Genomic DNA, 12,746 nt, shown 5'->3' on the forward strand with positions numbered 1-12,746 from the left:
CACACATTAGTAAAATTAATTACCGGTACATCTTGCTGATCTCAAATATGTATATCTGAAAAATATTGAAAATATTATATAATCCCTTTTAGCTAACTATAATTACATATATATATATCTGAAAAGCAAAAAGATGATGGCTTCCCTTTAAATGTGACAATACTGTGTAATGGGTGATGTCCTGTCAATAATGGAACATGACCTCTATACTTGAATAAAACTACACTAAGTTAATTCAATAATAAAAGATTCTGAAGTCTATCTTACAGCTCCCCGTTCTCCAGCCCAAAATCCCGCTGGCATAATGAAATTAGGAAGGCAATAACCCGGCGCAGTGTTTTATTTCACAGTAAACCCAGCGTTTTTCACTACGATCAGAAAAACAGCTTAGATCCTTAAATTGAATTTGTATCCATTCCAGAATCACATAAGCAGTAAATTATAAAACGGCTGCACGGTTTTCAATTAAACTGCTAAGACACAAGGAAAAGGATTTAAAAGGAGAGACCAGGAGTGCTGGGTGAGTGAAGCTGGGGGGGGTGACAATTCACGGCATCGCAGCTGTCCTCCCTTGAGCAGTTGGGCCGTAGAACAAGCTGGTGCATTCGATGTATAGCACAAATAAAAAGAGCAGTGAAAAGTATCATCGCTGTAACTTTTCATGACTGTAATAAAAAAAATGCTCACATGCAAGGCAATAAAGAAAATATATGATTAAACCACTGAAATAGAAATGTAAAAATGAAAGGGATGTGTTCGTCAAAAAAAAGAACATACTTTAAAGTGAAACTGTGTCCAGGCTATGGATATTTAAATATATACATGTTCTTAGCAAACAGTAGATAAGCTTTAAAACAAGCCCTCACTAACCGCTGTAGTAAATGCATTGTAGGGCAATCCATCCTCAAATTTCACAGCAGTGAGTTGCTGAGTCACTGTGGAAGAGAACAGGGTAGCTGCTGAGGCTTTGTTGAGAGCAGGGAGAAGGGGGAGATGAGCTGCTGAGTCACAGCCAGAGAAAGGAGCAGGGGGAGGTGATCTGCAGAGTCACTGCTGGTGAGGGGAAAATGGAGACCTGAGCTACATCAGCATTTACCCGCACATGCACAGAGTGGCATGCTCAGGGAGAAACACTGTACCCCCAGGTCACTGTTTACCCAAGCACAGCCACTAATGCTACGTTCGCACTAGCTTTGTCAGCAGGTGTCAGACAGGCAGTTGGGAAGTGTTTTTAACCTATGAAAATACTGCACCTGGCAGCACACAGTGCTGTTCACACTGAAGCGTTAGCGTTGCCGCAAAACTGACGCCTCATGTCGGGTCAGGAGGAGTAAAAGCCTCCCATTCGAATCTATGGTGCCGCTCCTCAAACGCCTGCCAGGCGTCTGCGGGGTGTTTGTGGAGTGTTAATACCATTTAACTTCATTATAGGCGTTTGTGGTGCGGTTTTAGCGCTTGTCAAACATCTATCAGACGCCTCAAAAGCACGCATAGGGCATTTGGTGAGCATTAAAAACGCTTCCCAAATGCCTGTCTAATGCCTGTCAAATGCTATAGGGGTGTTTGGCAAGAGTAAGAAATAAGTCAGGTGTGATCGAGCCCATACAACCGCTCACAAATAAACATATTAATGTTACAGCAAAATTTTAGCCATTTTTTTTTATCTAAGTGGAGAAAGGTTAGAATGTCTGAAAGGGTTTTATTGCTTTTTCTTTTCCCTTTAAATATATTTCCCTCCCCTGTAATGAAGATAAATCTCCCTAGTGAGAACACAGAGAAAGCTAACCCAAAATATCCAAAAACTGATCCAAAATTTAAAAACAAAGTTTTGCCTGATGTTCCAGTTGGCCTTTCAGGTAGCAATTTCTTGCTAGTTTGCTAAAAGGAAAGTATGGAATGTCAGTGAGCACACATTGTGAGTTATTATTGTAATGATTTATTTTAAAACTAAGCCCAATTCACACTATTGCCTACTATAAATCCATTTCTGTGGCTACATAATACAAATCATTATCACTATTTCATAGATTCATGCTGTTAAATTGTTTCTGACTGGTAGATATGAGTTAACTAAACCAGTTGAAGTCAAATAGCCTTCCAACATATTTCTAAATTGCATATGGACACTTAAGTTCTAAACTGAATGTTGTTTTTTAATGCTTTTCTTCAGGCTTTGGAACCGATATTGTATAGGCAAAAAACACACTCTGGACTACAAAGAACTGCTACGAAACCTGGGGATTAATGTAGAGCAGCAAAGCAAATCAATACAAGAAAATGTTGCCCAAGGTAAGGACGCCAGTGCTCCTAGAAAGATACCAGTGCAATCCTCCTGACAACCATTTAGATTACTTTTCTATTTTAATGTGACCATTTGAGTATTTATTACACGCTTTGGCACTCATATAGGAAACTGTGGTGGGCCATTAGTATACCGGGCATATATAATATATATAGGCACATGAATGGAGGATGCTGTGATACCCCTTCACATTGTTTATTGCCATGTGGCTCCAAGGCAACAGCTTTGAGCTACTGTAACTGAAACTAGACTTCTGAAGCCTCGTACACACAATGAGAATAACGTACGAATGATCGTCCTTTTTTTTTTTGCTTGCTAGTCTCCTATTGAAAATAAAGAGGTTACTAAAATTACAAAAATTCTCGTATGACAGAATATAACTTTGGAAGTGATATAATGTATTGTATTATAGTATATTCTTTTGTTTCTGATCATGCACAGTCTTCATCACTAGATTTTTTTGGGACAAATACAGTACTGATTGAATGAAAATCGTTAGTTCTGGTATTGTACGAGAAAATTTTCGTACTTGTCCTTTCGGTTAATTTTGCATGATCTTGTCCTGATCGGCTCTCAAAAGCTGTGTACTAACAATCAGATTATCGGACGATCGCTCCGAAAGCAGTATTTTTCATTTTCTCATCGTGTGTACTAGGCTTTAGAGCAAATGTAACAGATTTTATGAATGTGTAAAATTCAAGGTAATGTCAAGCTCACTCATCTTACTAAGCCCCACCTATTAAACCAAAGCAACAAATACCTACTCCCACCGCCAGCCACAACTGAGGAAAGCATATGAACTGCCATTCCAGCCAACTGTGGAAGCAGGTTGTCCTGGGAATTTACTTGAAACAAAGTTGGACCTTTCCTTATATGATGATCTTATTTGTTGGTACAACACACTGTGTAATTTTTCTTGTGCAATTACAGACCTGTAGAAGAATGGTCATATACACCTTTTTATTTGATCCTCAGTCATGGCTCTAGTTCGCATTCTGCTCATCAGGGCCTCCTGTGATGCAATCACTTTTACAATGAATTTAGGATTGTATCTTATGCAGACACATTCTACAATGTTCTCCTGATATGATCACAATTGCAAGAATGATTAATTTGCATTTTAATGTGTTTGGACACTTTACAGAGTTATCCAGAGAGACCAATTAAATTTTGCTGAAAAAAAATTTCCAGTTCTGGCTAGAAAATTAAAGATTTCAGTTCCTTATAGGGAAAATAGTCTTGTTTAAGGCATGTTGATACAATGAGGCATAGTGGAAGTCTTAGGTGGCTATAGATGAGCAGATACTTACAGGAAGGAAGATATTTACCAGTTTTACCATGACTATGATAAACATAGGATTTGTCGTAGTCTTTAGTTAATGACATTGGTGCAAGTATGCTGTTCCTAAACCTTTGTAAGACCGAAGAATCGGGACCCTCATATTAGAAATGTACCTCTACATAGAAAAAGGCTCCCTAAATCTCTTTGTACATAAATAAGGATCTTTGATAAGGTCATACAGCCCCAGGTAGTGCTCAAATTTAAAAACATTGCAGTACTGTATATGTTTGAAAGGTTTGTGGACATTCCTTCAAATGATTGAGTTCAGGTGTGTCTAGTGAAGGGTTAATGCTACTGCATACAAAGAAATTTTCAGTGGCGTCACGAGGATTGGTGTCACCTGGTGCGGTAAACCTTGGGTTAAACCCCCCCCCTTCTGACGCAGTGGAAGGTACACATCTACATATTTGGTCGACCTGTCCCATCGGGCTGAAGTATTTTGGATGCTATCTGTAATTTTTGATGCTTCCCTGAGCCCTGACCCTACTCTGGCTTTTCTGAACAAATGCCCACCTGATTTTACTTCTTCACAATTTAAACTCCTTCTGTATGTGACTACTGCTTCCAAGCAAACTATCGATAAGTCGCCTGTGCCTCCTGGTGACTAAAAATAGAATAATGCAATTTATGATCCATAGCAAAATTGAAGCTACGCTGCTTGACCATGCATCAAAACACTGTGGGCCAACTATTTCCTGAATTTTGACCAGTCCTTGTTAGAACCCTGACTGAATCTACAATGGATGAAAGGCAGCTTTTTCACCATTATGTGGTTGTGTGCTGCAGTGACCTCAGGAGTCTCCGGCCCCCTTCCCCCACCTCCTTCTTTCTCTTCTCTTCTCTTTACTTGTCTATACTTTCTCCTGCTCTACATTTTCAGTGTGGTCTATCAGCCTACATTCCACATGTTGAAACTCGGAGCTCTTAAGCGCAGATTTCCCTGTGATGTAGGGTTACAACCCCAATGTTTCATCACTGAACATGATATCCTGCTCCAAGTATTACTATTCTTTCCGATGTTCATTTACATATCCATATATGTAAAATCCATTTCTTGTTATCTGAGTGTCTAGCAATATGATTTTAGTTGCATTTTCCTATTCCCTGTACACTGTGACGTTTTTCTAATAAAAATGTTGGAACCGGAAAAAATAAAGCAATTCCATTAAGTTTAGTCACACACACATATATTCAATCATTTATTGGAGTACACTTTCTTCTTAAAGGATAGCTTGATTATGTATATACAATATATAAGAAAAAAATTCCTTCAGCCAGTCAGAACTGCTCTTCAGGACTTAGCTTTCCGAAGATTACCGAGTGCCAATCAAAGCCTTTTCCGAATACTTCTGAATCCCCTTTCCCAAATGCTTCCAGTTTGACAAGCTTTTCCAAAGCCAGCCGAGAGCTTCAGCCAAATGTTTCCGATTTTCCCTGCGAGATTCAGGTCGGCAGACCCCGAAGATAGCCGAGGATGCTTCCAGATGTTTCTAAAACCATCCTGAGTTGTGTGCCTCCGGAGGCTTTTCCTGAAGGTTTCCAATCCTTCCTGAGTGCCAGTGTACTACCGGTTCTGGAGTTTGAAGAGCGTTACCAAAACTGCGCAGTAGCAGCGGAGTGGTTGGGGCACCTGCAGAGAGCCGAGTGTTTCTGCTGCCAGGCTAAAGCACAGAGGAGGGATCAGGGACGGAGGGAGGCTGGGAGGAAGAGTTGTACCCGGTGTACAGGGAGAGAGCCACAGTGCTACTTGATGGTTTCACCCCTCTGGTGGATGTAACTCCCATAGTGATGCCACTGGATATTTTAGACAATTGTGCTCTTCCACCTTGTGACAGCAGTGTGGGGATGGCCCATGTCAGGGCTCCCGGGTATGACCAGAGGTGTGTGACTGACGCAGGGAAACGCAGACTTCAGATATGTTATAAACAATGTAATTTATTAACACTAACCATACAAACATAAACGCAGTGCAATACTAAAACATAACACAGTGCAAACAAACCAACCAACCACCCACAGATAACAGTACATACAATGCAAGCGTCGTCAGGCAGGCCGGGTCAATATCAGTCGGGCAGGTAGGTACAGGGGGAGCAAGCGGAGAATGGTCGGGGTCACAGGCCAGGTTCAGCAGGTAGCGGGCAGCGTGGTACGGAGGGTCAGGCAGAGGAGAATGGTCAGACAAGCCAGGGATCAGAGCAGGGTCAGGCAGAGAATCAGACAGGAACAGAGAGCAGGAACAGGATACAGGGCCCAAGAGAAACACAACACCAAGGCAGAGTCTGCAGGTCTGAATGTCCCTTAAATACATCAGTATAATTAGTTCCAGGTGTTTGACTGGCTGCAAGGTTGAGTCTCTGATTGCTGGGAGCACCCGCTGGCCAGCCCTGGTACTGCAGCTCACAAGGAAGGTGAGTCCCACTATTGCTGGCCAGTCCATACCTGACAGCCCGTTTCTGTTCTAGCATGACTGTTCCTCTGTGTAAAAAGCTAGCTCCCTAGTTTAGTGAGAAGTTACTCAAGTAGCCTCCACAGAGCTCTGCGTATAAACTACAAGCCAGGTCTTCTGGTCCAACATCTCAGGGTTATGGCCAACCGTACTATGATCAGCTAATTAGTGACCAGCTATCTGATCTCCACAGTTAACTAGAACATTGATGGTAACACTTGATTTCTTTATGGTCTCAACAATCCCATTTATAAGACAAAAATCAAATAACATGGATAAAGAGGTTGAAACAATATCCTCCAACATCTGTATCCTTTTATGGACAAATACAGGAGCAAAAGTGGATTAGTTTCCCCTAGTAACCAATTAGGTTCTTAAGAGCTCGATTTGTATTTCAGCCCCCGCATCCTTTGATTTAAATTTTTTTGGAATTTCTGTTTTTTCTTTCTCCAGTTTTCATTTGTGTATTTGTTTTCTGACACTTCCTTTATAGTGATATACTGCTAAGTAAACAACAAAGTCTTCAAGCATCAGGAAGAACGTTTTCAGAAGATCTTGTAATTAATTTCTGATGTTTATTAGCTCCGGGAGCAGCACATCTTGTTGCTCTTTTCTGGTGAATAATGATGGTGTTCAGACACAGTGAGCTCTTTACACAGTAAACAAGCGTGAAAGACTAAAGCTTAAAAGTGATTGTAAATGTTTTTTTTTAATTTTTGTAAAAATAATAAACATGTTATACTTGCTTGCTCTGTGCAATGGTTTTACACAGCTGCCCCGATCTTCCTCTCCGTGGGTCCCCCCGCTAGCGCTTCTGGCTCCTTCTCCATGCAGCAAGCAGCTTCCTATGAGGACATTCATGCTGGCTCGCTCCTAAGCCAGCTCTGTGTGTCCATAGACACACAGAGCCCACCTTGGCCCTGCCCCCTGCTCCCTTCTTACTGGCTGTGGTTGACAGTTGCAGGGAGAACGAGGAGGGAGAGAGCCGGGATGGCCTCTGCGGATCAAGATCGAGCGCAGGTAAGTATGAGGGGGGGGGGGGTAGGAGGGTTGGCTGAGGAGGGAGCTGCATTCTGAAGGTTTTTTTTACCTTAAGGGAGAGAATGCATTAGGGTAGAGAAAAACCTTCAGCCTTTAGAACCACTTTTAAACAGAAATGTTAGGACAGACCTGACAGACTCATGCCCCATATTACAATATCAGTCTGCCCAGCAGCTGTGCAAATACAGACTTTCTGGAAGGTCAACCTTCTCACCTCTACCCCAGTTGAGGTGAGCAGTGAGGATATAGTATTATACTGACATCGTTAGTGCACAATCTTTTATTTTTTTATCATGATCAAACGTTTTATAACCCAGTATTAAACTTCATGTTTATTGCCAGCCATACTTACTAAATACTATACGCACTTTAGGTAGAATAAAATACATTTTACTATAAAGCAAGCATTGTTAAAAAATAAGTTCACCTTTGAGAACATGTTACATATATCACCTGTTTTTAGGTTGAAACATGTAACATGTTCCCAATGCTACAGCTGACACTCAATCAACTACCCCCCTGCCCCGTGACAGCAGTACAGGGAGAATTTCCCCATACAAGCAGTCACTTTTTGAATAGAGCGCAGCCATGTGGGGATCTGTCCACATGACCTCATCAGTCATTCACAGAATTCTGTAAATGAATGAACTACAAGTCCTGACAGCCTTAGTGGCTGTCGGCTTTTAGTTTTCAAGGAGCTACCACATTGCTGTGGAGTACCGTGGTATTTCATTGATTCTTCTTGTCAGTACTTCTATTTGCCTGTACTGTACATCCTGTATGGGCTAGCAGATATACTGAGAGATCTGCAGGAGATCTGCATGTCACCAGCGATCTGCTGATTGCTGGTACAATGCTTTTACAGGCTCCTGTAAAAAAATTTACCTGCAAAAAAATGTGCATTTATTATTTTTTGGTCAAAAGGTGAACTTCTCTTTTAAAGCTGAAGTCCAAGCAAGCAGCTGAATCCAAAGATGAAATACAAACATGGGAACTGTTTTAAAGCGGTATTAAACCCAAAACCAATAATGTTATATATTGCAGCTTACCAGTCATTAGGAGTGGTGGATTCATGTGTGTTCTTTTTTTTTAGGCCTTTTCCCTTCATTTTCACCTGGTGATTAGGCCACTAACACGCCTCCTGTATCAGAGTGCCCCCACTCTGATGAAGGAGCACAGGGGGCATATTTGGACAGGAGCATTGTCAGTCTGAGGGGGAGGGGAGTGTTATATGTACTAGTAGATTTAAATACAGTAACAAATTGAAGCTGAACTCCAGCTAATACTTTATAAGCAAAGTTACAGCAAACATTTTTTTTCCATTTTGGGATAAAGGTTTTACATAAATAAACAAACACTGGTCATTGTAAACACCCCTGTCAGTGTTATTTTTTTTTGTCTCAACTCTGTAACTGATAAATCTGAAGGAGAGATTGTTCTTTTGAACAACAACAGACTTACTAGCTGGATCACCAAATGAAAATAAAGGAAAGAAAACCTAAAAAAGAAAACGAATGCAGTCATCACGTCTAATAATTGGTAAGTTGCAATATAATAAATGTTTGCCTTTGAGTTTAATACTGCTTTAACTGCCAAAAGATTTGCAATTCTGTACAGCCTGTCTTCTGATCCAGAAACTAATGAATTCTTGACTTTCACTGCAGCATCAGCAGCAGAGCTTTGTTTTAAATAGTGATGTGTTCTGGAGTTCTCAGTCCCTAGTCCAAATGCACCTGAGTGAGCCCACTGGGAAAGATGTCACCTGAACTGGACCAATCACTTGTGGCCTGGGATATTTCCCTGTCCGCAGCTGCATGTATACAATGGGAATGCCTCAGAAGGTGGGGAATGCCTCAGCTGCTTATGATTGACTCAGTACAGTGACAGCTTCCTGGCGGGTTCATTCAGGTGGATTCAGACTAGGATCTGAATGTGGTCAAGTTCATTTCTGATCACAAACACACCCCAGTCTGCTGATTGGATAAGAGAGAATAAACAGCAGGTTTCTGATGAGACTGATGTGCAAGGGTAATGGAGCGCGACTGGATCTCTAACGTGCCATGGGGTGGTTTGGCAGGAGGCATGCTGAAAGAGCAAACTTGCTCAGTTGAGCTGTAAAGCAAACCTGCTTTGTCTTGCATGGGCACATTACAGATTTTCTTGAAATGCATGGAAGTGGTAAGCTTCTATGTTCTTAAATGCCAGCAGAAATTCCCTATATTCCTATGGGGACATAGACAACAGTTAAAACCTGACAGATAATACAGTTGTTCTCAAAAGTTTGCATGTCCTTGGAGAATTGGTAATATACAGTAGGTACCATTTAAAAAAAAAAAAAAAACATGAGTGAGCAGGCAAAACGCATTTCTTTTATTTCTTATGGGATTCATATTCAACTGTAGGTCATAACAGAATCATAAAACAAAACATGGCAACAAGTAAACAAATGAAATGACCCCTGTTGAAAAGTTTTCATACCCTTAGTTCATAATACTGTGCATTACCCCCCTTTAGCATCAATGACAGCATTCCATTTTTTGTAATAGTTGTCTATGAGTGTATGAATTCTTGCAGGTGGTATAGCTTCTGGTCATGCAAAGTCTTTGGTTGTCTTGCATGTTTGAGATCTCCCCAGAATAATGTGATTTTGAACCTTCACCTTTTTTTCTGCTGTAACCACTGCAGGGTCAACTTGGCCATGTGCGTAGGTTCATTGTCATGCTGGAAAGTCCAAGAGCATCCCATGAGCAGCTTTTGTGCAGAAGAATGCAAATTGTCTGCCTGTATTTTCTGATAACATGCTGCATTCATCTTGTCATCAATTTTCACAAGATTCCCTGTGCCTTTAGAGCTTACACACCTCCAAAACATCAGTGAACCACCACCATGCTTCACAGTGGGGATGATATTCTTGTCGCTATAGGCCTTGCTGATCCCTCTCCAAACATAGCGCTTCTGGTTATAATCATGAAGCTCTATTTTGGTCTCGTCACTCCAGATTACAGTGTGCCAGATGCTGCCAAGGTTTTGTTGGTCATATTGTAACCAGGCTTTTTTGGTACATTGGAGCAGTAAAGGTTTCTTTCTTGCATCTCAACCATGCAGCTAATCATCGTATTGGGCTCCTTGAAAAGACCACACCGTCTCTTTACAGAGCAGCCAGTATTTCTCCTGAGTAGAGCAGCCAGTATTTCTCCTATTATTTGTACCCTGAGCAATTCTTCTGGCAGTTGTGGCTGCAGTGTTTCTTGGTCTACCTGACCTTGGCTTGGTATCAAGAGATCCCCAAATTTTCCACTTTTGAAAAAGTGATTGAACAGTACTGACTGGCATATTCAAGGCTTTGGATATCGTTTTTTATATCCTTTTCTATCTTTATACTGTTCCATTACCTTGTTATGCATGTCTTTTGACAGTTCTTTTCTGCTCCCCATGGCTCAATACCTAGCCTGCTCAGTTCATCCACATGAGAGCTACCAAACACCATTTGCAATTTAAAAAGCCACATATGTGGGAAATTAACCTCTAATTGCCATTTTAACCTGTGTGTGTCACCTTGTGTGTCTGTACCAAGGCCAAACATTCCAGGGTTTGTAAACTTTTGAGCAGGGTCATTGGGGTGATTTCTGTTATTATTATTTTAATTTAAAAAGGAGTCAAACAACTATGTGATAATAAATGGCTTCATATGATCACTATCCTAAAATAAAAGACAGTTTTTTGCAATGATCAGTCATATTTCCAATACCAATGCCACAAATACACAATTTTTGCCAGAGTATGCAAACTTTGAGTACAACTATATAAAGAAAGCTATCAGGCAGTTCTACTATCACTATTTACAGATTTCATTATTTTTGTAATGAATACATAGCTAGACTAAAGGGTGGCTTTTAATATTTGCCTGGAGTACCACATTAATCGGTGTCTATTTAACTTGTTTTTGCAACATTTGGTGCATTCTTTGGTTCCATCGCTTACAAGAAGTGACTAAGTGAGTGGCTTTCTTCATATTTTGTATCTGTGTGCTGTGTTTTGACAATTTGCTTTTGTTTGTGATTGTGAGTTATCTGTTTTTTAATTGTTAATATGTACAGTATATATTTAAAAGCATAACATTTGTTAACCTCTTGCAATGGGGCTCCCTCTGTAGTGCAAAGTTTAATTGCTTATTTTCTAGGGGAACATTAGCAGTTTTATTCACCTTATCCCTTGCTTCCCTGACATTTGGCGCTGTCCTCTTCCCTTCGAGGCTCAGGGTTGTGGGTGGGCCCTCAGTGTCCTCACTGCTGGTCCTACATTGTACATGATGATGTCAGAGTGTCTGCAACCAATGGAGCATTGAAGAGAAGCGGCTTTGTGGGGTCCAGTCATGCAGCTGGGAGGGAGTCTGTGCGAGCATGGGATAGAGTAAGTAAAACTGCTGTTTATGTTCCCCATACATGTGTTTTTGTTGCTGTCTCTGATTCTATCTATTCTATCACGTCTTTGTCCTTTTAACAAATTTAAATTTGTAGTTGTTTGATGATTTAAATATGTCCCCTTATTACCCATGTCCATTAAAGTCAACCAGAAGAAACTATAGATAAAGATAAATATGCAATAGTGAAATGATCAGCCACTTTAGCTGCATTAGATGTTTATAAGGGATCACAGAATGGCTGCCTATACTTTGTCAGTATGACAAGTCATATTGTAAATCTTAAATAATTCCATTGTGGAACACATTTTTTGCATGCATTTTCTATAAGTATTAAAGGGCCAGCCTACTCAAAGGGACATTTCAGTTAAAGATAGAGAGTGTGTGGGCTGAGTCACGGTGTGACTTCTGAAATGTGCTAGAGATTGCAGTGGCAAAATCCACTATGATTCCTGGCTCTGTTATCCTCACCTTGAAAATTTGCTTCTTTTAACATACCTTTGAGTCACTTTTGCTTCTCCAGTTGCATCCTCCTTAAACTAAAATTATTAAAAAAATGAAACAGGGTGAGGGTGACCCCTTTTAGTGGTCATGGCAAATGTACAGATAAAGTCAATGCAGTAGGATCCTTCCTGCCGGCACTGCATGTGTTCTATGCTCACTTGGCTAGGGGAGAAAGGAATACATCGAAATACTTACCTTTTTCATTGCTCAAGCAGACTGCCCCCTCTCTGTGCAACCAGTCCCCCGAAGCTACTGCTCTTTGCTGTTTGGCCAGTTGCAGTTCTCTAATATCACTTACAATTTAGATCCTGAGGTTCTGCATTGTAACTGAGGATGCAGTGGGACATCCTAAACTGTCGGACAGCAGAGGAGAGCACCAGCCACAGTGGTAGCAAGGAATGATGTAAGTGTTTGTACTTAAAGTGCAGCTTTAGTCAGAAAATTAAGTCCTGCTAGATCACTTTAGGCTGGCCCCTTTTACAGGTATAGCTATGTAAATCATTAAAAATAAGTGCCTATGTTGTTTAAAATTAAGTAACACACTGTCTCACCCCTCTCTGCACATGGTAGTTGCTCTTGATTTTTTGGCACTGCTCCAAAAATGTAGAGGCCGATCTGCTGACAGCCCAAAGCAGATATGAAATACTGCTGCTCAGGGCTCTGGGCTTCAGCAAAATGACAGCTTCTG

At 40.9% G+C, this 12,746-nt stretch overlaps 1 protein-coding gene across 1 annotated transcript in view; it reads left to right on the forward strand.

The window, feature by feature from the left end:
• The window catches only part of EFCAB6 (EF-hand calcium binding domain 6), a 212,375-nt gene that overhangs the window by 88,341 nt on the left and 111,288 nt on the right, over window positions 1–12,746 (forward strand). Inside the window, exon 8 of the mRNA XM_089680804.1 lies at window positions 2,171–2,289. Coding sequence (XP_089536930.1) covers window positions 2,171–2,289 — 119 coding nt within the window. The remainder of the gene's footprint in view (window positions 1–2,170; window positions 2,290–12,746) is intronic.

The sequence above is a fragment of the Staurois parvus genome, unplaced genomic scaffold (assembly GCF_062004578.1).
Source record: "Staurois parvus isolate SC_StPar_1 unplaced genomic scaffold, SC_StPar_1.0 ptg000249l, whole genome shotgun sequence".
Classification (NCBI taxonomy): domain Eukaryota; kingdom Metazoa; phylum Chordata; class Amphibia; order Anura; family Ranidae; genus Staurois; species Staurois parvus.